This window comes from Sorex araneus, chromosome 2 (genome assembly GCF_027595985.1).
Source record: "Sorex araneus isolate mSorAra2 chromosome 2, mSorAra2.pri, whole genome shotgun sequence".
In the NCBI taxonomy this organism is placed as follows: Eukaryota; Metazoa; Chordata; class Mammalia; order Eulipotyphla; family Soricidae; genus Sorex; species Sorex araneus.
In genome coordinates this window covers 263,634,978-263,660,246 of record NC_073303.1, presented here as the reverse complement: position 1 = coordinate 263,660,246, position 25,269 = coordinate 263,634,978, and the positions used below count along the sequence as shown (strand labels likewise).

The following is a 25,269-nucleotide window of genomic DNA, read 5'->3' as shown; positions in this document are numbered from 1 at the left end:
AGTGAAATGAGTCAGAAAGAGAGAGACAGACGTAGAAAGATTGCACTCATCTGTGGAATATAAAATAACAGAATGGGAGACTAATACCCAAGAATAGTAGAAATAAGTACCAGGAGTTTGGCTCCACGGCTTGGAAGCTGGTCTCACATGCTGGGGGAAAAGGCAGCTCAGAGAAGGGGACAGCAAGTAAAGTGTGGTTGGAGGACCCACTCAGGATGGGAGATGCGTGCTGAAAGTAGACTATAGACTAAACACGATGGCACTCAATACCCCTATTGCAAACCACAACACCCAAAAGGAGAGAGAGAACAAAAGTGAATGCCCTGCCACAGAGGTGGGGTGGGGTGGGGGGATGGAGTGGGGGGTGGGAGGGATACTGGGATCATCGGTGGTGGAGAATGGGCATTGGTGGAGGGATGGGTTCTCGAGCATTGTATGACTGAAACACAAGCACAAAAATTTGTAAATCTGTAACTGTACCCTCTTAGAGATTCACTAATAAAACAAAACAAAACAAAAATAAGATTAGGGCCTGGAGAGAAAGTACAGTGGGTAAGGTGCTTGGCTTGCACTCAGCTGCCCCAGGGTTGATCCCTGGCACCCACATAATGCAGCTTATGAAGATTCCATCACTGTTGGGAGTGATCCCTGAGTTCAGAATCAGGAGTAAGCCTTGGGCACCACTGGGTGTGGCCCCAAAACAAACACTCTCCCTCACACAGAAAAACCCAAAAAACCCCAATCTAGTAAACTTCTGAATATTGGAAAGAGGAAAATATACCAACACTTGTAGTAAACAGGATATATTGACACTGAACTCTTAGAAGGAAATGCACGGTACTGAAATTATGGTTTTAATAATCCCACTATTTACTAGTATATTTTGTTTAAATTTATTTAAATAGAAAATTGCATGGACCTGACCCCAGTTCACTCCCTGGCATTACTGGGTTTGGTTGTGGAAGTGCCTGAATTCTGATGACATCACCCTATAGACCCTGGTCTGAGTTGCATTGCCCCTTGGAGCACTGGCTCTGACTTCCTGGAGCATTTGCACTGAACTTTTGGACTATTTGACTATTTCTGGGAGTAGCCTGGGGTCCCCTGAGTGGTCATTCACCTCCCAATTTAAAATTGCACTCCAAAAGAAGATATTATACAAATCTAATATAATACAGTGTATGAAGATCTAAGTATGATTGTTAGAGGTTATATTCCAAGAGTGTATGATCTGTTCAACACTAGAAATATTAGAAAATTTATTTATTTAGTTTTTTTTCCTTTTGGGTCACACCCGGTGATGCTCAGGGGTTATTTCTGGCTCTTCACTCAGGAATTACTCCTGGCAGTGCTCAGGGAACCATATGGGATGCTGGGGATCAAACCTGGGTCGGCCGCATGCAAGGCAAACGCCCTCCCCACTGTGCTATCGTTCCAGCCCCTATTTATTTAGTTTTTTGGGTCACACCAGGTTGTGTTTAGGGATTATTCTTGGCTCTGTGCTCAGGGATCACTCTTGGTGGATCACTCAGGGTTATATGGGGTGCCAGGGATTGAATCTAAATTAACAGTATGCAAGGAAAGTGACTTATCCACTGTACTATCTCTGCAGCCCTAGAAATATTAGAATGAATTTTTCATATTAGAATGAATATTTAAATGGTGATGATACTAACACATTAAAGGAGAAAAATGTTCTGATTATCTCAACAAATGCAGAAAATATTCTTAAATTAAACAATATTCTTCTGAGAAAATAATTTGGTAGAAGTTAGCATTATTTTATGATACAACTATAACTATAAAGGGGTTCTTCCAAATTTGCAAAGTGGTAAAGCACCACATTAAAGTGAGAGATTGGACTCTAATATTAAAATTAAGAAGGGGCTGGAGCAATAGCACAGCGGGTAGGGCATTTGCCTTGCACGAGGCTGACCCAAGTTTGATTCCCAGCATCCCATATGGTCCCCTGAGCACTTCTAGGAGTAATTCCTGAGTGAAGAGGCAGGAGTAACCCCTGTGCATCGCCGGGTGTGACCCAAAAAGCAAAAAAAAAAATTAAGGAGATTAAAGAAGTTGGGTCCAGAACCGTAGTATAATTGGTAAGGCACTTGCCTTGCATTCAGCCAGCTCAGGTTCAGTCTCTGGCACCCTGTATGGTTCCCTGAGCCTGCTGGGAGTGATTCATGAGAACAGAGCCAGGAGTAAATCCTGAGCACTGCTGGGTATGGCCCAAAAACCTTAAAAAGAAAAAAAAGACTAAGAAGGTTTTCTGTCATTACCTTTGACATCTTAAGTCAAAATATGAGGAGAGGGACAGGAGGTACAGGGAGTAGGGCTCTTGTCCTGCAGGCAGCCAGCACAGGTTAGTCCCAGCATCCCACATGGTCCCCCAGGCCCTGTCAGGAGTGATCCCTGAGCATAGAACCAGGAGTTAGCCCTGCCAGATGTAGCACAAAAAACGGGGGAGAAATAGATAAAAACTAATACAACAGCAAAAAAGCGCAATGTAGAATTTGCAGGTAGGGTACAGTAAGATTGTAAACGGGTTAAGGTGCTTGATTGCATATAGTAAACCCCAGTTAGATTCCTGGCACTGTATATGATTCCCTGAAATTTGCCAGGAGTGATCTCTGAGCACAGCTCAAAACCAAAAAGAAAAAAGGAAAACCCAAAACCACCACCACCATCACCAAAAGAATTGACAGGTAATATGGTTGTCAGTTTCTGAGAGTAACGGTCAAAGTTAAGATAATCAGAAAGTGTAGCACATTTAAAATATATGCTAGCAACAACTAACACAAAAATGAAGTTTTAATAATTTACATTATAATCAAATAAATTATTTTTGTATTTCCAAATGAAGTAAATGATGTTTAAGACCTTATGGTCCTGCTATCTCCCCGAGCAAGCTTTCTTTCCTCCACATTGTCCTCCTAAACCCCAGAGTTGAGGAGAAAACAAGGAGGGAGTATCTCTGGGGAGACTTCTGCAGGCTGCAGAGCTGTGCTCCTGTCTCTGTGCTTGCTGCGTTTCTGATTCAACTGGTGTCTGGTCCTGTGTTCCTCCCTGTCTGCAGAGCCCAAGGCAGTGTTTGCTCAGGAAAAACCAGAAGGCAGGAAGGTGCAGGCCGAGGCGGGGGCCAGCGCCACCCTGAGCTGCGAGGTGGCCCAGGCCCAGACAGAGGTGACGTGGTTCAAGGACGGGAAGAAGCTGAGCGGGAGCTCGAAGGTGCGTGTGGAGGCCCAGGGCTGCACGCGGCGGCTGGTGGTGCAGCAGGCGGGGAAGGCGGATTCTGGGGAGTACAGCTGTGAGGCCGGGGGCCAGAAGCTCTCCTTCCACCTGGATGTCACAGGTCAGTGTGGGCGGTGAACAGCCTGTTGGGTGGGGTGGGTCTGGCTGTGGTCCTGGTGGTCTCGGCCTTGGGCCTGCTGCGAGTGGGCTGACCTGGGTGTTGGGGACGACGGTGATGACTGAGAGATGGTGCATTGTGGGGGTCCCCCTGGCTGTCAGCACCCCCATGTGCTTGTGGTGACCCAGAGACGGGGGGGGGGGCGCCAGGTCTGGCTGTGGATTTCACAGGCAGCTTCTCTGAGCCCTGTGGCCGGGCCTGGTGGGCACAGGTGGGGGGCAGTGCAGGCCTGGGCTCGGTACTGGGGGCCGTGCTGTCCCTGGAGCAGGCAGTGGTGGCTGGACAGAGGTCGGAGGCATGAGGCTGCGGCCTGTCAGCCGTGTGTGCGGGGCTCAGGTATGCAGAGGGAGGCATCGGGCTGCAGATGAGAGCGTGCTCTGTCCAGCAGGTCAGCATCCCTGCGGGGCCCTGCCTGCACCATCGCCTGCAGGCATGAGCTGGGTCTGATCCAGGCCTCTGACCGTGTCCCTCTGTCCCCAGAGCCGAAGGCGGTGTTTGCCAAGGAGCAGGCAGCAGGCCAGGTGGTGCAGGCCGAGGCGGGGGCCAGTGCCACCCTGAGCTGCGAGGTGGCCCAGGCCCAGACAGAGGTGACGTGGTTCAAGGACGGGAAGAAGCTGAGCGGGGGCTCGAAGGTGCGTGTGGAGGCCCAGGGCTGCACGCGGCGGCTGGTGGTGCAGCAGGCGGGGAAGGCGGATTCTGGGGAGTACAGCTGTGAGGCCGGGGGCCAGAAGCTCTCCTTCCGCCTGGACGTCACAGGTCAGTCTGGGGTTCTAACTGCATTTGTCACAATTAGTAGTGGAGTTGATGATTGTCCAGTTGATCATGCATTTTTACCTGTGAGATACCATCTTAGTTCTCTCACATTCTCTTTATGTTTCTTGCTTTTGCTTGACCCAGGGAGTTTGGAGTTAAAGAATGTTTGAAAATGTGTGATTTGTTCATGGGTATCTCAGTTGCTGTTTCTGTGTTATCGTGGAATGACACATCCCCAGCAGTGGCCACAAACATTTAGGTATTCAGGACTCTCACTGTACCTGTCCTTGAGTTTGAGATAGACAAGGAATATCATCCTTGGGGGAACTGCTTTTGTGCAATGTTCAGAACATTTCTAGATTCCGCAGCCTCACTTATAGGTTCTGTCTACTAAGGATCTGTTGAATTTCATTGAGTGCAATCCTGAGTGTATTTCAGCCTCCTCATTCTGCTTGGCATTCTGCCAGAAAATCAGGTTTAGTGTGACATATGTTAGGGCCCAGGGAGCCTTCCCCCTTTCACTCACTGAATCTAGATCCAGGGATTGTTTCTTGTCTGTGAACAGCAATAGGGGCTGGGGTGTGGGTAGATGTGTGCTTAGACTTAAAGTGACTTTCAAATTTTTTAATTTACTATTTTTACTATTTTTTGTTTTTTGGGTCACACCTGGCATTGCTCAGAGCTGACTCCTAGCTCTGTACTCTGAACCACTCCTGGTGGGACTGGGGGAACCATCTGGGGTGCTGGGGATTGAACCCTGTTCAATGGAGTCAAAGTAAATAACCAGTGGTCAGTGTGCACCACGATGGGATGCTGAAAGGCGGTACAGGGATCTGCATGATACCCTTGTAAAGGAAAATAAAAGGTAATGAGAGAAAGGAAAACAAAGTGCCTTCCATAGAGGTGGGCTTGGGGCCAGGAGGGAAACTGGGGACATTAGTGGAGGGAAGTGGTCACTGGTGAAGGAATCAGTGTTGGAACAGCCTGAAACTCAATTATGAACAACTTTGTGACTTTGTAATTCATGACGATTCAATTAAAAAAAATCTGGCATTAAAAAAAATCACTAGGTCTGCCTTTTAATGGCAAATGCTACTGCAAGAGACACCAAGTGCCTCACCACTTGCTGGCTCCTGAAAAGCATTGCCCTTGGTGAGAAAATAGCTCCAGCAAGCTGCTCCCAAGGCTTCTGTGAACCACTTCTCAGAACAGTCAGAAAATGATAGGAAAGTTGTGAACTATGGAGGAAGGGCTGAGGCTGTGGCTCAGTGGCAGAGCAGGGCCTTGCACGTGTGAGGTCCTGAGTTTGAGTCACAGACACACATGGTCTCCCCACCTCTGTGTGGTACCCTCAGCACTGCCAGGAGTATCTCCCCAAGTTCTAAGTAGCACCCCAAATACTCTGGTTACGGGCTCTCCAAAGTGGGGGAGAAGCAAAATCCCAAGATTATGTGAATATCAATTCAGAATATCTGATAGTTTTAATGTAAGAAAGATTACTTATAAAAATTAATGTGCAGAAAATACCTTTTTTTGGTTTTTGGGCCACACCCAACAGTGCTGCTCTGGGCTTACTCCTGGCTGCTTGGTGGCCGTGTGGGATGCTGGGGATCCAACCTGGGCCAGCCACATGCAAGGCAAATGCCCTCCTCACTGTATTATGGCTCCGGCCTCTATATGCAGAAATACTCCTACATCTACATGCAAATAATACTGTTATACCATGCTATTAAAAGTACTATGTTTCTAATATTCAATTTTAATAAAGATGTCTGAGACTCATTGGAGGAAAATTAGTTTTTAATTTTTGAGACAGTAAATAAAGAAATGGTTAGATATCCATGGAAGAATTATATGTAGTCACATCTCATCAATATCCAGTAAGTGTGTTTTTTTGAGGGGTTGAAAATGGGGGAAGCAGATTCCAGAGGCAACAGAGAGTCCAATTTAGTCTTGAAAAGCAAGAGCATTTAATATATATCAAGAATAATCCTGAATTCATATGGAACAACAAACCACCATGAATAGCTAAAGCAATTTTGGGGAAAAAGAAGATGGGAGGCATCACCTTCCCCAACCTCAAGCTCTACTACAGAGTGGTAATAATTAAAACTGCATGGTACTGGAACAAAGGCAGAGCAGTAGACCAATGGAACAGGGTAGAATACAACAAACAACTTTGCACACAACCTCAAATATATGATCATCTAATCTTTGATAAGGGAGCAAGAAAGGTAAAGTGGAGCAAGGAAAGCCTTTTTTTTTTTTTTTTTTTTTTTTTTTTTTAGCTTTTGGGTCACACCCAGTGATGCACAGGGGTTATTCCTGGCTCTGCACTCAGGAATTACTCCTGGCGGTGCTCAGGGGACCATATGGGATGCTGGGATTTGAACTCGGGTTGGCCGCGTGCAAGGCAAATGCCCTACCCCCTGTGCTATCACTCCAGCCCCAAGGAAAGCCTCTTTAACAAATGGTGCTGGCAACACTGGACATCTACATGCAAAAAAATGGGCTCAGACTTATACCTAACACCATGCACAAAAGTCAGATCAAAATGGATTAAAGACCTCAACATTAGACCAGAATCCATAAGGTACATTGAAGACAAGTCGGCAAAACCCTCCACGACATTGAAGCTACAGGTATCTGCAAAGAGGACTCGGCACTGACCAGGCAAGTGGGAACAGAGATAAACAAATGGGACTATCTTAAACTGAGAAGCTTCTGTACCTCAAAAGATACAGCGACCAGAATACAAAGACAGTCTACAGAATGGGAAAGGATATTCACCCAATACCCACTGGATAAGGGGTTGATATCAAGGATTTACAAGGCACTGGTTAAACTCCACAAGAAGAAAACATCCAATCCCATCAGAAAATGGGGCGATGAAATGAACAGAAACTTTCTCAAGGAAGAAATCCGAATGGCTAAAAGACACATGAAAACATGCTCCTCATCTCTAATCATCAGGGAGATGCAGATCAAAACAACAATGAGATACCATCTCACACCACAGAGACTGGCCCACATCCAAAAGAACAAAAGTGACTGGTGTTGGCGTGGATGTGGGAAGAAAGGGACTCTCCTTCACTGCTGGTGGGAATGCCGACTGGTTCAGCCCTTTTGGAAAACAGCATGGGTGCTTCTCAAAAAATTAGAAATTGAGCTCCCATTTGACCCAGCAATACCACTTCTGGGAATATATCCCAGAGATACAAAAAAGTATAGTAGAAGTGAATCTGCACCTATATGTTCATTGCATCACTGTTCACAATAGCCAGAACCTGGAAAAAACCCGAGTGCCCGAGAACAGATGACTGGTTAAAGAAACTTTGGTATATCTACACAATGGAATACTATGCAGCTGTTAGAAAATATGAAGTCATGAATTTTGCATATAAGTGGGTCAACATGGAAAGTATCATGTTCAGTGAAATGAGTCAGAAAGAGAGGGACAGACATAGAAAGATTGCACTCATTTGTGTAATATAAAGTAACAGAATGGGAGACTAACACCCAAGAATAGTAGAGATAAATATACCAGGAGTATTACTCCACAGCTTGGAAGCTGGCCTCACATGCTAGGTGAAGCAGCAGCTCTGATAGAGAAGGGATCACCAAGCAAAGGGTGCTAGGCGGGCCCACTAGGGATGGGAGATACAGGCTGAAAATAGACTATAGACCGAACATGATGCCTACTTAATACCTCTGTAGCAAACCACAACACCCCAAAAGAGAGAGGGAGCAAATGGGAATGCCCTGCCACAGAGGCAGGGTGGGGTGAAGGGGACAGGGTGGGGGTGGTGGGAGGGATGCTGGGACCATTGGTGGTGGAAAATGGGCACTGGTGGAGGGATGGGTTCTCGATCATTGTATGACTGAAATATTAGCATGAAAACCTGTAAGTCTGTAATTTTGTCTCACGGTGATTCACTAATAAAATATAAAAAAAGAAGTAGTATAAATTAAAAAAAAAATAATCCTGAAGCCAGAGCATTACAGATAACGAAGGGAGTTTCCAGCGGTCCAGTAGTCTGAGTTCCCCAAAAGACTACTGCTGAATAGATGGGGCTGCTTGCGTCCTCTTTTAATCACCAGTTCTGTATAGGCACTGGAGGAAGAGTGCTCTTTTTCTGTCCTGTAGTGCCATATAGGTACTATTCCTCACACAGTGCTGAATAGTCACCTCTGGAGATTAGAGGCCTCAGTGTAAAAGATAAAGCCACAACACTTAGGTGGTTACTTAGCTGTGTGGTAACTTCAGGGAATGCAGAGATCTTTTCTCTGTCATTGTGCTTCTACAATTTTATAATACTGTCAGTGGTAGGGTTTCATGCGTACAGTCTTCCAACATCACACCCCCTCTCCTGAGTGTTTCTCTCCAGCATTGTCCCCACTCAGTCCTCCACCCACTTTAGCTCCCTCTAGAGAGATTTTCTGTGTCTGTCTCTTTACTTCTGACTGACTTTACTCATGCATAATACCTTCCATCCCTGTAGCAGCAAATTGCACAATTTCATCTTATAGCCAAGGAATATTTATTGTGTGTATCGACCACAGTTTCTTTATCCAGTCACCTTTTCTTGGACACTGGGTTATTGACAGATTTTGGCTCTTGTGAATAGTGTTGCGATGAACATAGGAGTGCAGATGTCTTCTGAATAGTTTGTGGGCCCTTGGGATGAATGTCCAGAAAGTGGGATTTCTGGGTCATATGGAAACTCAATTCTTCATTTTTCTGAGAGGTGTCTAAATTGTTTTCCAAAAGGCTTGGACCAATTGGCATTCCCACCAGCAGTTTATGAGGGTTTCTTTTCTCCTCCATCTGTGCCAGAACTGGTTACTTCAGTCTTTTCAGTGTGTTCCAATCACACTGGTGTGTGGTTATCACGTTGATCATTTTCCTATGATCAATGGTGCAAGAATTGTTTAATATACATACTGGCCATCTGTGTGTCTTCTTTGAGGAAGGTTTTTTTCCCGGTGAGAATGACACCTGGCAGTGCTCAGGCTTTACTCTGGTTCTGCACTCAGGGAGTAATCCTGGCAGTGCTCAGGGGTACTGGGGATTGAACCCAGGTCAGCCGCATGCAAGGCAAGCTCCCTACCCCCTGTGCTATCTCTCTGGCCTGTGAGTTCATTTTTTTCTATTTTTGCTTTTTGAGTCACACCCGGCAGTGCACAGGGGTTACTCCTGGCTCTGCATTTAGGAATCACCCCTGGCGGTGCTCAGGGGACCATATGGGCTGCTTGGAATTGAACCCGGGTCGGCAGCGTGCAAGGCAAACGCCCTACCCGCTGTGCTATTGCTCCAGCCCCAAGTTCATTTATTTTAAACCTGTGACTGACCAGTTTTCCCAACACCATTTGTTGATATTCCACTTCACGCTCTTACCTATTTTGTTAGAGAATAACTGACTCCATACTTGAAGATCTGTCTCTGGGCTCTCAGTTCTGTTTCATTAATCTGAAAGTCTATCTTTAATCCACTCCCATATTCTTTTAGTACCTGTGGTTTTATAATATAATTTCAGTTTAGGAGACGAAAAGTCTCTCTTCTTTATTTCTAGGATCCTTCAACTACCCAGGGTGCTTTATTACTCCTTATAAATTTCAGCAGTGTTTGGTTTATGTCTTGGGTAGGATTGTTATTTTGAAAAGGTTAATCCTTTCAATTAATCTACATGGGATCTGTTTCCATTTTCTTGTGCCTACTTTTATTTCTGTTAAAAGTGGTTTATAGGGGTGGGAGCAATAGCACAGCGGGTAGGGCATTTGCCTTGCATGCGGTCGACCCGGGTTCTATTCCCAGCATCCCATATGGCCCCTGAGCACCACCAGGAGTAATTCCTGAGTGCAGAGCCTGGAGTAACCCCTGTGCATCACCAGGTGTGACCCAAAAAGCAAAAGAAATATGTGGTTTATAGAGGCTGGAACAATAGTACAGTGGGTAGGGCATCTGCCTTGCATGTGCTGACCTGGGTTTGATCCCAAGCATCCCATATAGTCAGTCTCCGGTGCACCACCAGGAGTAATTCTTGAGTGCAGAGCCAGGAGTAACCCCTGAACATCGCCAAGAAATGTTGACCCCCTCCCCCCAAGAAAACCAAACAAAAACAAAAAAGGAAAAAAAAGTGATTTATAGTTTTCTTTATGTAGATTTTTCTTCTTTTGTTAAGCTAATTCAAGGGCACTTGAATTTTTGAGGCACAATTGTGCAAGGAATGGTTCTAAAAAAATTTCTCTTTCTCCTACTTTGTTGTTTGCATATAGGAATGCCATTGATTTTGTAGCTTGCTACTTGGAGAGATTTCTTTTCTTTCTCTCTCTCTTTTTTATTGAATCACTATGAGATACAGTCACAAAGCTTTCATGTTTGAGTTTCAGTTATACAATGATCAAATACCATCCCTCCACCAGTGCACATTCTCCATCACTTTTGTCCCTAGAATCCCCCCCACACCCTTTCCAACCCACCCCCTGCCTCCATGGCAGACAATTTCCCAATACTTTCTCTCTACTTTTGGGCATTATGGTTTGCAATACAGATACTGAGAGATTATCACGTTTGGTCCTTTATCTACTTTCAACACACATCTCCCATCCTGAACAATTCTTCCAACCAGCATTGTCTTAGTGATCCCTTTTCTATTTCAACTGCCTTCTCCCCCAGCTCATGAGACAGGCTTCCAACTATGGGGCAATATTCCTGGCCCTTGTGTCTACTGTCCTTGGGTGTCAGTCTCATATTATGTCATTTTATATTCCACAAATGAGTGCAATCATTCTATGTCTGTCCCTCTCTTTCTGGCTCATTTCTCTTAGCATGATACTCCCCATGTCTGTTCACTTACAAGAAAATTTCATGACTTCATCTTACCTAACAGCTGGATAGTATTCCATTGTGTAGATGTACCAGAGTTTCTTTAACCAGTCATCTGTTTTCAGGCACTTGGGTTGTTTCCAGATTCTGGCTGTTGTGAACAGTGCTGCAATGAACACACAAGTGCAGATATCATTTCTACTGTGCTTTTTTGCACCCTTGGGATATATTCGCAGAAGTGGTATTGCGGGGTCATATGGAAGCTTAAGTTCTAGTTTTTGAAGGAATGCCCATATTGTTTTCTAAAAAGGCTGACCAGTTGACATTCCCACCAACAGTGAAAGAATATCCCTTTTTCCCCCCACATCTACACCAACACTGGTAGCTTTTGTTCTTTTGAATGTGTACCAGTCTCTGTGGTGTGAGATAATATCTCGTTTTTTGATTTGCATCTCCCTAATGATTTGCAATGTGGAACATTTTTTCCTGTGCCTTTTGGCCATTTGTCTTTCTTTTTTGTGGAAACTTCTGTTCATTTCTTCTCCCCATTTTTTGATGGAGTTGGAGGTTTTTTCCTTGCATAATTTTACTAGTGACCTATATATATCCTGAATATTAATCCCTTATCAGATGGGTATTGGGTAAATATTCTTTCCCATTTTGTGGGCTTTTAGATTTCTTAAATGGATTACTCAAACATGTTTTTATAGCTGATATATTAAAACTAAAACATGATTTGTTCAATGATACCATATAAATGAAAAGGCAAATCCTAGAATGAATGCTTGCAAATGTTCTCTGGAAATTTCTGGCCTGAAATCTGGATGGAGGGGCTGGAGTGATAGCACAGCGGGTAGGGCATTTGCCTTGCACAAGACCGACCCGGGTTCGATTCCCAGCATCCCATATGGTCTCCTGAGCATTGCCAGGAGTAATTCCTGAGTGCAGAGCCAGGAGTAACTCCTGTGCATCGCTGGGTGTGACCCGAAAAGAAAAAAAAAAGCTGGATGGAGACAGATATTGCTGTTGGGAGTCAGAGGGTTCAGCAGTAACACCAGAGGTGGTGCACATCAGTAACCAGAAAAACAGAGAGTGTCCTGCCCCCAGAAAGTGCCTCTCCGAGGAGTGTGTGAAGGAAGAGGTCTCAGACAATGGGGCTGAGGGCAGGTACAGATGGAGTGAGCCTGGGTACAGAGTTGTGGGAGCCTCTGTAATTTACAGCACTCGAGCAGAGCCTGGGGATGATTCAGAGCCCAGGTCTTCTTGCAGGCCTTCATTCCCCACAGATGCCCCGACTTAAATGGTGTCTGACCCTGTGTCCCTCTGTCCCCAGAGCCGAAGTCGGTGTTTGCCAAGGAGCAGCCAGCAAGCAAAGAGGTGCAGGCCGAGTCGGGGGCCAGCGCCACCCTGAGCTGCGAGGTGGCCCAGGCCCAGACAGAGGTGACGTGGTTCAAGGACGGGAAGAAGCTGAGCGGGAGCTCGAAGGTGCGTGTGGAGGCCCAGGGCTGCACTCGGCGGCTGGTGGTGCAGCAGGCGGGGAAGGCGGATTCTGGGGAGTACAGCTGTGAGGCCGGGGGCCAGAAGCTCTCCTTCCGCCTGGACGTCACAGGTCAGTCTTGGCTTCTGTGTTTATAGGGAGGGGCAATGGGTTGACTATTTCAGTGACCATTGAAAAAAAATTACTTTGTTTTAAATTTAATTCTATTTGATCTTGGTTTTTATTTATTTTTTGCCACACCCAGTAGTGCTCAGGGCTTACTCCTGGCTCAGTGCTCAGGGATCATTCCTGATGGGGCTTGGGAGACCCTTTTTTTTGCTTTTTGGGTCACACTCAGCAATGCACAGGGGTTACTCCTGGCTCTGCACTCAGGAATTACTCCTGGCGGTGCTTGGGGGACCATATGGGATGCTGGGATTCGAACCTGGGTTGGCCGAGTGCAAGGCAAACGCCATACCTGCTGTGCTATTGCTCCAGCCCCTTGGGAGACCCTTTGTGGTGCCAGGGATGGAACTTGGGTCAGCCACATGCAAGGCAAGCATTTTATCTGCTGTGGTATTGATCCAGCCTCATAATTAAATTTGATTCTTAAGTTGTGTTATTTATTTTAAATTATATTTTATTTGTGCACATAAAGTTTTTATGTGGAATATTTTAGATTTGCATGTCATCCTTGCATATGGGCCATGCTAATCTTCTCTATCATTTCAGTTTTAATATAAGTACGAAATTAATGTACTCATCTGTAGGATTACATAGCCTCAGGTAATTTAGGTTTATTGGGTTACTCCTGTTACAGTGCTCCCATTCCTCTGTGTTTATTTGTAGCTTCTTTCTTAGTGTTCTGTTGAGTTGTAAATATTGTTTTTCTCTTTTCCTTGAGTCCTTTTCGTAGTTTATTCAGAGCAATGTCCTTTTTGTATGGACACAGGAAGACTTAGCAAATGTTATGCTTTTGTAACCTGGGAGTCATTTGACTCTACATGATATTTTCCTCCTGGGTGTCTGTTCTCTCTACCTAAGCCTCAGCTGCCCTTACTTCCTAGCACGCCCAAAATCAGGGTCCCGACGAGGGATGAGACGGACCCAGGGCAAGCGGTGAGTTGTGTGCTACCCTGGCATCGAGATGGACCTGGCCAAAGTGCCTAATGCTTAACTATAAGTTAAGAGCTTGATCATGGACAAACGTTGTCATGGTCCAAACAGTGATAACTAGATTTGGACCCTGCTAGGGTTAGGAGTGATTAATCTGGCCTGAGTGCTGTAGTCTGAGCCTGTGGCAAGATGTTGCCAGGAGAGCTGCCTTGCCAGCCTCAATGTATCTCTTGCTATGTCCATACAAAAATAACTAGTATTAAGATGTTAATAAGTGTTTGGACTGGGGCTGGAGCGATGGCACAGCGGGTAGGGCGTTTGCCTTGCATGCGGCAGACCCGGGTTCGATTCCCAGCATCCCATATGGTCCCCTGAGCACCGCCAGGGGTAATTCCTGAGTGCAGAGCCAGGAGTAACCCCTGTGTATCGCCAGGTGTGATTCAAAAAGCAAAAAAAAAAAAAAGTGTTTGGACTAAGGAAAAGAAAAAAACCTTAAGAGTCAGGAAGGGTTTTGGAATGCCCTGCCCTCAGGAAGGGCTTTCTTATGTTGATTTTGCTACCTGGCTGGGTGTAGCCTAGAGGGCAAGGTGGGAGAGACAAGTAGGAGGAGAGACTAGAGAAGCGAGAGAGGCTGGAGTAGATCCAGAGAGAGGACGGAGCTAGCAGTGCAGGGAAAGATGGAAGATTGAATAAACAGTAACTAATCAGCAACCATCTTGGTCCTCGTTCTTCCTTCACCTGTCCTTGGCCAACTACCGTCCCGATCCAGCCCATACACAGCAGTTTGGAGCACCGAACGCGGGCAGTGAGACAGCCGCCCGGAGAGCCCGCGAGTGCACACGCCCTTCGGCGTGCCCTTTAATTTTTTACACTCATCTTTTCTAAATTTTTCTAAATTTATAGTTAATTAAAAGTTTTCTTAAATTAATAAAATATATCTGTTTTGGTTTAATTTTAAATATTACTTATATTTTTATTTTTAATTTATTAAAGTATTTTTATTTAAAAATATATTGAATTGTATTTTTAAATGCTTCTTGTACGTATGTGGGGTTTTTCTTTCTTTCTTTTTTTTTTTGTGGGCAGGGACTCTTACTTGATGGTGCTCAAATCCTACTCCTGGTAGTGCTTGGGGACCTTATTGGGTATTGAAACCAGGTCAGCTGCATGTAAGACAAGTTCCTTCCCTACTGTACCATCTTTCTAGTAATTTTAAAGTTGGGGCTGGAGAGAGAGTACAATGGATTGGGTGCTTGCCTGGCATGTGGCCAACCATGGTTCAAATCCCATCATACCATACGGTCCACAAAACCCATCAAGACTGATCCCTGAGTGCAGAGCCAGGAGTAAGCCATGAGCACCCTTGAGTTTGGCCCCAAAGCAACAACAACAACAACAACAAGTATATCTGTATATATGTGTGTTTCTATATATATTGAATTTTAATTTCATTTCTTTAAAAATTTTGACTATTTTTAATTAAATTTAACCTATTGTAATTTTTTTGTGCTTTGTTTTTGGGGCATACCTGGTGGTGTGCCAGGGATTGAACTCAGGTTGGCCACGTGCATGGCAACCCCCTGACAGCTGTACTGTCATTCCCTTCCATAATGTTTTTAATCGAAAGTTTAAAATTTTATCTTACTTAATTTCAAAATATTTATTTTATATTTAAAATTATCCTTTGTTATTTAAAGATTTATCAAAGTTCTTATTTTTCTGCTTTGTATTTTTAATATTTCTAATTTTTATAATTTTAGTTTGTGTTTTTTAATGAATGGTTTTATTTTGGGAGCTGAAGAGATAGTACAGCAGGTAGGGCACTTGCCTTGCATGCTACTGACCTTGATCTGGATTCAATATTAGATCCCCAATCCTCAGCACCCCATATGGTCCCCTGAGTCCCACTAGGAGTTGATCCCTGAGTACAGAGTCAGGAGTAAGTATTGAGTACCACCAGATGTGCCCCCTTCCCGCAAGAAGAAAAGCATCTTGTGATCCCAAGATCAAGGTCATGATTGCTCAGAGGGTGCAGACTGTCTGAGGAGATAATTATCCCTGAACCAGTAAGCATCTGGATTGAGGCATCCGATGATGTAAAAATTCCTAAAGTAAAATTTGACTGAGGACAAGCATATTCCCTGTGATGGGAAGCTCTGAGTGTGGAGTTCTCTGCTGAGAAGCAGCTGGTGACAGGGCAGGCTTCTGGCCAAAGCAACATGACTTGGAGACTGGGAAGTGGACAGCCATTTTTTCCTAGAATTTTGTGTTGAACCTTGTGTTTCTTCCTGTCCCCAGAGCCGAAGGTGGTGTTTGCCAAGGAGCAGCCAGCAAGCAAAGAGGTGCAGGCCGAGGCGGGGGCCAGCGCCACCCTGAGCTGCGAGGTGGCCCAGGCCCAGACAGAGGTGACGTGGTTCAAGGACGGGAAGAAGCTGAGCGGGAGCTCGAAGGTGCGTGTGGAGGCCCAGGGCTGCACGCGGCGGCTGGTGGTGCAGCAGGCGGGGAAGGCGGATTCTGGGGAGTACAGCTGTGAGGCCGGGGGCCAGAAGCTCTCCTTCCGCCTGGACGTCACAGGTCAGTCTGGGGTTCTAACTGCATTTATGGGGCTGGGCATCCAGTGGTCCATGTGCTCTTTCTGGGAGATTGCACCTCATGTCTTCATTAGTGGAAGGATACATATGTAGTTATGGGTGTATGTGGGCAGTCATTCTATTTTATTTTTATATATTTGTTTGTGGGCCACACCCAGCAGTGCTCAGGGCTTACTCCTGGGTCTCTTATGGATTGCTCCTGGTGCTTGGGGAACCAGATGTGGTGCTAGGTATCAGACCCAGGTTGGCTGTGCACGGCAAGCACTTTACCTGCTCTACCTTTTCTGCCCTAATGTATGTGTGGTGCGTGTATATCGCTCATCCCAGGATCTCTTCATCTGCGTAGTCTGCACTGCCTTGCGTGGTGCTGCTCTTTCTCACCAAGCCTTATGCTTCAGTGCTGGGTCCAGAGAGCCATTGCTGCTTGAACTCAGCAGTGCTGGGGTCACAGGACTACACACTGTGTGTGGGGTAGCCACGGGGACACTGGTGCTGGGAGTGGGGAGAGGACATGTGCTGGGGATTGAGCTCAGGGCCTTGCTTGTAGAAGGCATGCCCCCACCTCTGAGTATCTCTCAGTGCTGTGCTTCAGGTGATTTATTTCATTTTGTTTAAACAGTGCTTTATTGATTCTACTATTAGTTGTGTCTTTAGGGCTCTATGAATATTAAATATACATATGTAAGATATATATATTTTTTCAAATAATGATAGACTTCTTTTATAATTTGGATTTCTTTATTTTTCTTTTTCTTTTTTTAAAAATTTATTTATTTATTTATTTTTAATTAGTGAATCACCATGAGGGTACAGTTACAGATTTATACATTATTGTGCTCATGTTTCCCCCATACAAAGTTCGAGATCCCATCCCTACACCAGTGCCCATTCTCTACCACCAGTAAATCCAGCGTCCCTCCCACCCTCCCCAGTCCCGTCTCCCCCCACCCCAAACTGCCACTATGGCAGGGTATTCCCTTTCGTTCTCTCTCTCTGATAGGTGTTGTGGTTTGCAATAAAGGTGTTGAGTGGCCATTGTGTTCAGTCTCTAGTCTACATTCAGCACTAGTCACCCTTCCCCCGCATGGCCTCCAACCACATTTTACTTGGTGTTCCCTTCTCTGAGTTGCCCAGAATGAGAGACCAGCCTCCAAGCCATGGAGTCAACCTCCTAATACTTATTTCTACTATTCTTGGGTATTAGACTCCTAGTCTCTTATTCTATATTCCACAGATGAGTCCAATCTTTCTATGTCTGTCTCTCTCTATCTGACTCATTTCACTTAGCATGATACTTTCCATGCTGATCCACTTATATGCAAACTTCATGACCTCATTTTTTCTAACAGCTGCATAGTATTCCATTGTATAGATATACCAAAGTTTCTTCAGCCAGTCATCTGTTCTAGGGCACTCGGGTTTTTTCCAGATTCTGGCTATTGTAAACAGTGCTGCAATGAACATAAAAGTGCAGATGTCATTTCGACTATACTTTTTCTTGTCTAATTACTGTGTTGGAACTTCTTTTTTTTTTTTTTTTTGCTTTTTGGGTCACACCCAGCGATGCTCAGGGGTTACTCCTGGCTTTGCACTCAGGAATTACTCCTGGTGGTGCTTGGGGGACCATATGGGATGCCGGGGATCGAACCCGGGTCGGCCGCGTGCAAGGCAAACGCCCTACCTGCTGTGCTATCGCTCCGGCCCCTGTGTTGGAACTTCTAATACTATGTTGAACAATAGAGGTGATAGTTGATATCCTTGTGTCTGCTCTTATTTTTCTTTTATTTTTTTTTCTTATGCCTGATCTTAGAGGAAAAGCTTTCCATTTTTCCTCTAATATGGTGTTAGCTGTGGATTTGTCATATGTGGACTTTATTCTACTGATGTACTTTTCTCCTGTTCCCATTTTGTTGTGATTGTAAGTGGATGTTCTTTGGTTTGGGTTAGTTTCTTTGCTTGGGGTGGGGGGGTGCAAGGACTCCTGCCTGTTCTGCCCTCAGGAGTCATTCCCAGTCATGCTTGGACAACTGTCTGGAGCCAGGGTTCCAGCATCCTGCGTGCAAAGTGTGTAGTCAGCCTTGGAGCCACGTCTCTCTGGGGGTTGTCAGAGGCTTCTCTGCATCTGTGGATAGAGAATTGTAGATTGTTGTCCTTTCCTTTGTTGATGATGTACTACGTTCATTGGTTTGCATAGGTTGAAACATCCTTGTATCCCTGGAATAACCCCCTTTCTTTGTGATGGGTAATTCTTCCCCTTCGCTTTTGTTTTTTTTTTTTTCTTTTTGGGTCACACCTGGCGATGCACTGGGGTCACTCCTGACTCTGCACTCAGGAATTACTCCTGGCGATGCTCAGGGGACCATATGGGATGCTGGGAATCGAACCTGGGTCGGCCACGTGCAAGGCAAATGCCCTACCCGCTGTGCTATTGCTCCAGCCCTGCTTCTGTTTGTTTTATAGCCCCAGTCATCACTCATGCTCTGTTGTAGTGCTGGCCAAACTGAGGTTTAAAAATTTTTTTTTGTGTGTGTGTGATGTACCTTTATTAAGATTTTGGGTAATTCTGGTCTTACAGATACTGGAGGAATGCCCATTTCTTCAAATTTTTTGAAAGCTTGAAAAGGATAGGTAGTCAGTTGAAGGTGTGGTTGAAGTCATATCGTAAACCCATCTTTATTTGGACTTAATTTTTTTTTGGCTAACTTTTGATGACTGTTTCAACTGCCTTGCTTTCAATTGGCCTACTTAGGCCTACTCTTTCTTCCTGATTAAGTCTTTTTTTGGTTTGCTTTGTTTTGGGGCCATAATCTGCAGTGTTCAGGGGATACTCCTAGCTCTGTGCTCAGGAATTACCCCTGGCTGTGCTTGGGGAAACAAATGGAGTGCTGGGGATCGAATCTGGGTTTGCTGCCTGCAAGGCAGTGCCCTACACGCCCAGCTGTCTCTCCAGGCCCCCTTATTCAGTCTTGAGACCATGAGGCTAAGAACTTGTCTATTTTTTGTATTCCATATTAATAATAGTATAATAATAATAAATTTGTTCATAAGTCTCTTGCATTATTTGTAATTTCTGTGGTATCTGTTGTAATGTTTAGCTTCTGAGTCTATTAGGGTTTTCTCTCCATTTTTTTCTCTGAGGCTATATAATGGTTTGTCAGTCTTGTTCTTTCAAAGAATCAGTTATTGATTTCATCAACCTTTTGTATTATTTTTCAAGCTCTATCTTATTTATTTCCATCTGTTTTTTGTTATTTTTCCCTGTAAGGATTTTGTATTCTGTTTGTTGAAACTTTGTTAATCCATTCTTTTCAAGGGCATCTCACTTGGAGACTTTTTTATTTGGGCTATACCTGGAGGTCCTCAGAGGTTATTTTTGGCCCTGCAATCTGGAATAACTCCTGGTGGTGCTCAGGAGAACATATGGGTTGCTGGGGATTGTACCCAGATTTGCCACATGTAAGGCAAATGCCCTACCTACTGTACTATTTCAATGGCCCTATGAATTTTTTTTAACTTAATTTTCTTACTATTGGAGGCAATAGTATAGCAGGTAGGTAATTTGCTTTGTTTATGTCCCACCTGGGTTTGATCCCTGGCACCTCACATGGTCCCTGAGTGCACCAGGAGTGATTCCTGAGTGCATAGCCAGGAATAATCCCTGAGCACTGCTGAGTATGCCACCAAACCCTTCCCGGACCCCAAAACTTTCTTTTTTGGGGGGAGGACAGAGGTTATTTCTGGATCTGTGCTCAGGGACCACTTCTGGCTATGGGGACTACTTGGGCTGCCAAAGATCAAACCAGGGCTGGCCATGTGCAAGGTAAGCCCCCTACCCGCTCTGCTATCTCTCTGGACCCACACTTGGAACATTTTGTAGTGTCCGCTTAAACCCCATGTCTTTGTCACCTTGACATTGGTATCTTTTAAGACTCCTTCCCACGCGTGTCCATGTTTCTTCAGGGCACAGGTAGCTTTGGGTTGTATCCTGGGTATTTTCACTGAGCTGCTCATCTCGGCAGAAGGTAGAGTTCAGACTGTGGGTCATGGTGCTCTTTCCAGGTCTGCTGCCAGACTGCAGTGCCCTTTGGCTCTGACCGGAACTTGCGCTCCCTGCTGGTGGGTATGGCTTGGCCACTGGCCTGACCCTAAATCAGGAATCGAGTCCTTGGTGTGCTCTGAGGTGAGATCCACTCATACAGGCCCAGAGTGAGTGGTGGAGACCTGAGTGACCGCTATGGCTACGTTCCAGCTTCTCCTTCCTCTGTGCCGCTGGCAGCTTGGATCCTCTGTTTCACTGCTGCTGGCAGAAAGCTGAAACTTGAAGTTTGCTGCTCTGGGGCTTGACCAACATTGACCAGCATGGGAGGACAAGAGGGGGATGAAAGAGGGAACACAGCCTCCTTGGCTGGGGAAGAGTGTCTCAGATGTCTCTAATCACCACGCCTGGGAAAAATGCAGAGCCTTGAAGTCTAAGTTCTAGTCCTCAAACCTTGAGGGAGCTTAGGAGCCCATTTCTGGGCTTTCTTTAGGTGCCCTGTGTGAGATTGGGATGAAGAATGGTCTGGGAATCACCTCTGGGAAGGTGAGACTTGGGGCGCTGCTTCCCCCCAAAATCTGCTACTGTTAGCACTGTGTCCTTAAGTGCCCATGGCTTTGTGGCTATGGTGGGCCTGGGTGTGAGTGACAGCAGATGGTTTGGTACAGATTGAATTGTGATTCTGCACTCTGTAGCCAAACCCGAGCCTCGATGCTTGTCATGTGGGACAATCCTATGTGTCCTTGCAGTGATTCATAGTTTATTTGGGTAGATTTTGAGATAAAATTCTGTGCATCTGAGAGATACGAGGGTCTGGGCTTAACTAGGGAGCAGAGTAGCCATGGAGGTTCCCATCTATTCTTTCTTAAGTGCTTTCACCGTCACTGTCTCACCCACTCATGTAAACACATGTACATGTTCACTCTTACATACGTATACAGATCTTAAAGATACAAGCTCAACACACTGGTGCACACTTACTACACTCACACATAGACTCATGCAGACATATAAGCAGTGTATACATACATGTCACCATACACATTGTAGACATAAAGCACAGTGTTATCAGGAGTGATTTTGTGAAAGGCATGTCAGAGAGACACCACTTCCCTTTGGGTTAGTTTGTGAGCCCTTTGTTAAGTGGGTCACACAAGTAGCAGTGGTCTGGCGAAGCCTCCCTTGGACCTGTGGCTGCACTCGGGCACAGATGCCTCGCTGTCCATTCTGCGAGGCCTGGCGAGCCAGCTATGGCCTCAGGAAACTGTTGGCTGTGTGGTTGGATGTTTTCTTGTTTCCCCTCTGACGGTGTTGGAGGATTTGCTGGGAAATCTTAATAAAGAAAATGGTGATGTGAGGTTATGATTTCAAAGGTGAGGTTTATTAGCCGGGAGAACAGGTATATAAGGGGCATATGTGGGTTTCTGAATCTTGACAGACATGTGGGCCCCTTTGAGGCTCTCCCCTCTTGTGGTCCTTAACATTGTTGTTAAGATGTCATTCATGTGCCCCTGAGGCAAGCTTGGGGCAAAGGGCATTTTGCCTCTGGCCCTGGCAGAGGCTTAAAATGGCTGGTTTGGACCAGGTTTCTCAGGCTGCACTAGAGAGAAAGATGTGGTTTTGAACCCCAGCGGTGCTTAGGGCTTACTCTTGGCTTTCAGGAATCACTCCTGGGGGCCTACGGGACCATATGAGGTTCCGGGATTGAACCTGGGCTGCTTGTGTACAAGGCAAACTCCCTACGACTGTACTAGCTGCAGTCCTAGGAAGGAAGACTTAGATGGCCAGGCCTACCCAAGACAGTGGTCATGGGATGGCAAGGGCAGTTGGGGGACATGTGGTTGAGAAAAATGAACCTGAAGGTTTGCTTCAGGTGTATGCACAGAGGAATCCCTGTGTGAGATGTGGCAGGAGGTGGGACAGGTGTACTGGGAGGAGCAGCGAGTCCGCATGGTTGTCTGATGCCAGCTCTTTGGCTGTGGTTTCTGCAGCACTGAAGAAGGAGCTTGGGAGTGGTGATACGGATGGTCGAGATGCTGGTTAGTTGTTAGGGAGCCTGGCCCTGAGGTGGCATGGAAAAATGGGGTGCTTGCAAGAACTGCTCCAGGTGACATTGGGGAAGATAGACCATAATGGAAAGACAGGTGGAGAACCAGAGAGGGCCTCTTAAGCAGCAGGAACTACTGAGGCCAAATGAAGTGGCTGTGGAACATGATGGAAAAGCAGTGGTCAGAATGGGTCCTCACAATATCATCATATGAAGCAAAACAAATATGATCAAGCACCCTAGGGCCCCTGGGACTGGAGTGATAGTACAGCGGATATGGCACTTACCTGGCACATTGTGACCAGCGTTCGATCCCCAGCTCTCAGAACTCCATATGGTCTTCCGAGCCCCTCCAGAATGATCCCTGAGTGAAGAGCAAGAAGTAAGTCCGGAGCACTGCTGGATGTGGTTCCCCATGCCCAAAAAAGCACCTTTGGATTCCAAGGTCAAGGCCATGATTGCTCGGAGGGTGCAGACTATCTGAGGAGATAAGTGTCTCTGAGCCCTCAGTGCTCAGGGATCTCTATCACTTGGTGATATCAATGTGGAAAATTGTTTCTGAAAATAAAATACATATTCTAGTCTACACATTGCATATCCTTTTGTTTGGATAATGATAAGATCATGGAAACAGTAAGCTTCTGGATTGTAGGATCCACTGATGTGAAGATTCCTGAGGTGAAGGGCTGACTGAGAACGAGCATATTCCCTGTGATGGGAAGCTCTGAGTGTGGAGTTCTCTGCTGAGAAGTAGCTGGAGACAGGGCAGGCTTCTGGCCAAAGCAACGTGACTTGGAGACTGTGGGAAGTAGAGAGCCACCTGTTTCTAGAATTTTGTGTTTAACCACTTGTCTCTTCCTGTCCCCAGAGCCCAAGGTGGTGTTTGCCAAGGAGCAGGCAGCAGGCCAGGTGGTGCAGGCCGAGGCGGGGGCCAGTGCCACCCTGAGCTGCGAGGTGGCCCAGGCCCAGACAGAGGTGACGTGGTTCAAGGACGGGAAGAAGCTGAGCGGGGGCTCGAAGGTGCGTGTGGAGGCCCAGGGCTGCACGCGGCGGCTGGTGGTGCAGCAGGCGGGGAAGGCGGATTCTGGGGAGTACAGCTGTGAGGCCGGGGGCCAGAAGCTCTCCTTCCGCCTGGACGTCACAGGTCAGTGTGGGCGGTGAATAGCCTGTTGGGTGGGGTGGGTCTGGCTGTGGTCCTGGTGGTGTCGTCCTTGGGCCTGCCTTGGCGAGTGGGCTGACCTGGTGTTGGGGACGACGGTGATGACTGAGAGGAGGTGCATTGTGGGGGTCCCCCTGGCTGTCAGCACCCCATGTGCATGTGGTGACCCAGACAGACGGAGGGCCAGGTCTGGCTGTGGATTTCACAGGCAGCTTTTCTGAGCCCTGTGGCCGGGCCTGGTGGGCACAGGTGGGGGGCAGTGCAGGCCTGGGCTTGGTACTGGGGGCCATGCTGTCCCTGGAGCAGGCAGTGGTGGCTGGACAGAGGTCGGAGGCATGAGGCTGCGGCCTGTCAGCCGTGTGTGCTGGGCTCAGGTGTGCAGAGGGAGGCAGCGGGCTGCAGATGAGAGCGTGCTCTGTCCAGCAGGTCAGCATCCCTGCGGGGGCCCTGCCTGCACCATCACCTGCAGGCATGAGCTGGGTCTGATCCAGGCCTCTGACCGTGTCCCTCTGTCCCCAGAGCCGAAGGCGGTGTTTGCCAAGGAGCAGGCAGCAGGCCAGGTGGTGCAGGCCGAGGCGGGGGCCAGCGCCACCCTGAGCTGCGAGGTGGCCCAGGCTCAGACAGAGGTGACGTGGTTCAAGGACGGGAAGAAGCTGAGCGGGAGCTCGAAGGTGCGTGTGGAGGCCCAGGGCTGCACGCGGCGGCTGGTGGTGCAGCAGGCGGGGAAGGCGGATTCTGGGGAGTACAGCTGTGAGGCCGGGGGCCAGAAGCTCTCCTTCCGCCTGGACGTCACAGGTCAGTCTGGGGTTCTAACTGTGATTATAGGTGGGGGCAATGGGCTTAACTATAGTTCAGCGACCTTTAATTTTAAAATTATTTTACATTTAATTCAATTTGATTTTTAAGTAATGTAATTTATTTTAAATTGAATTCTATATTTTATTTCAAAATTTATTTTATGGAATGATTTACAGTTTTGCTTGTCATCTTTGCATAGGGGGGCTATTCTTATCTTTTCTGTATTGTTCCAATCTTAGTATATGTGCTGTTAAAGCAAAAACAGCTTTCAGCTTTTTTTTTTTCTTTTTGGCTCTTTTGGGTCACATCCATCGAGATGCACAGGGGTTACTCCTGGCTCTGCTCTCAGGAATTACTCCTGGCGGTGCTGGGGACCATATGGGATGCTGGGGATCGAACCTGGGTCTACTGCATGTAAGGCAGGCGCCCTACCTGCTGTGCTATCACTCCGGTCCCAAATGCAGCTTTCAGAATCAATATATTTGTCTTATCTATCTTCGGGGCTGGAGTCATAGTGCAGCGGTTGGGCGTTCGCCTTTCACGAGGCCAACCCGAATTCGATTCCTCCACCCCTCTCAGAGAGCCCGGCAAGCTATCGAGAGTATCGAGCCCGCGTGGCAGAGCCTGGCAAGCTACCCGTGCATATTGGATATGCCAAAAACAGTCACAATAAGTCTCACAATGAGAGACGTTACTGGTGCCCGCTCAAACAAATTGATGAGCAATGGGATGACAGTGACAGTGATCTATCTTCGATTTTTATTTTATCAAATTAATTAAAAATGTTTTAAAAATTTTATTTAAATTATATTTAAGATTTATGTTTAGTTTTAAATATTGCTGTACCTTTTTATGTTTTTTTTTTTTTTGTGTGTGTGTGATGCACAGGGGTTACTCCTGGTTCTGCATTCAGGAATTACTCCTGGTGGTTCTCAGGGGACTGTATGGGATGCTGGGAATCTAATCTGGGTTAGCCATATGCAAGGCAAACGCCCTACCCACTGTGCTACGGCTCCAGCCCCTGCTTTTTGTTTTTATTTTTAAATTTGTCAAG

At 46.4% G+C, this 25,269-nt stretch overlaps 1 protein-coding gene and 2 non-coding genes across 3 annotated transcripts in view; 1 reads left to right on the top strand and 2 right to left on the bottom strand.

The window, feature by feature from the left end:
* The window catches only part of OBSCN (obscurin, cytoskeletal calmodulin and titin-interacting RhoGEF), a 113,751-nt gene that overhangs the window by 18,207 nt on the left and 70,275 nt on the right, over positions 1 to 25,269 (top strand). The window contains exons 11-16 of the mRNA XM_055127324.1: positions 3,080 to 3,355; positions 3,893 to 4,168; positions 12,325 to 12,600; positions 15,883 to 16,158; positions 23,127 to 23,402; positions 23,937 to 24,212. Of these exons, the coding sequence (XP_054983299.1) occupies positions 3,080 to 3,355; positions 3,893 to 4,168; positions 12,325 to 12,600; positions 15,883 to 16,158; positions 23,127 to 23,402; positions 23,937 to 24,212 (1,656 nt within the window). The remainder of the gene's footprint in view (positions 1 to 3,079; positions 3,356 to 3,892; positions 4,169 to 12,324; positions 12,601 to 15,882; positions 16,159 to 23,126; positions 23,403 to 23,936; positions 24,213 to 25,269) is intronic.
* On the bottom strand, positions 13,121 to 13,228 carry LOC129402885 (U6 spliceosomal RNA). Its single transcript, XR_008628914.1, has one exon. It is a non-coding gene; the product is annotated as a U6 spliceosomal RNA (small nuclear RNA).
* LOC129402906 (U6 spliceosomal RNA) lies at positions 24,370 to 24,474 on the bottom strand. The gene has a single exon (XR_008628928.1). It is a non-coding gene; the product is annotated as a U6 spliceosomal RNA (small nuclear RNA).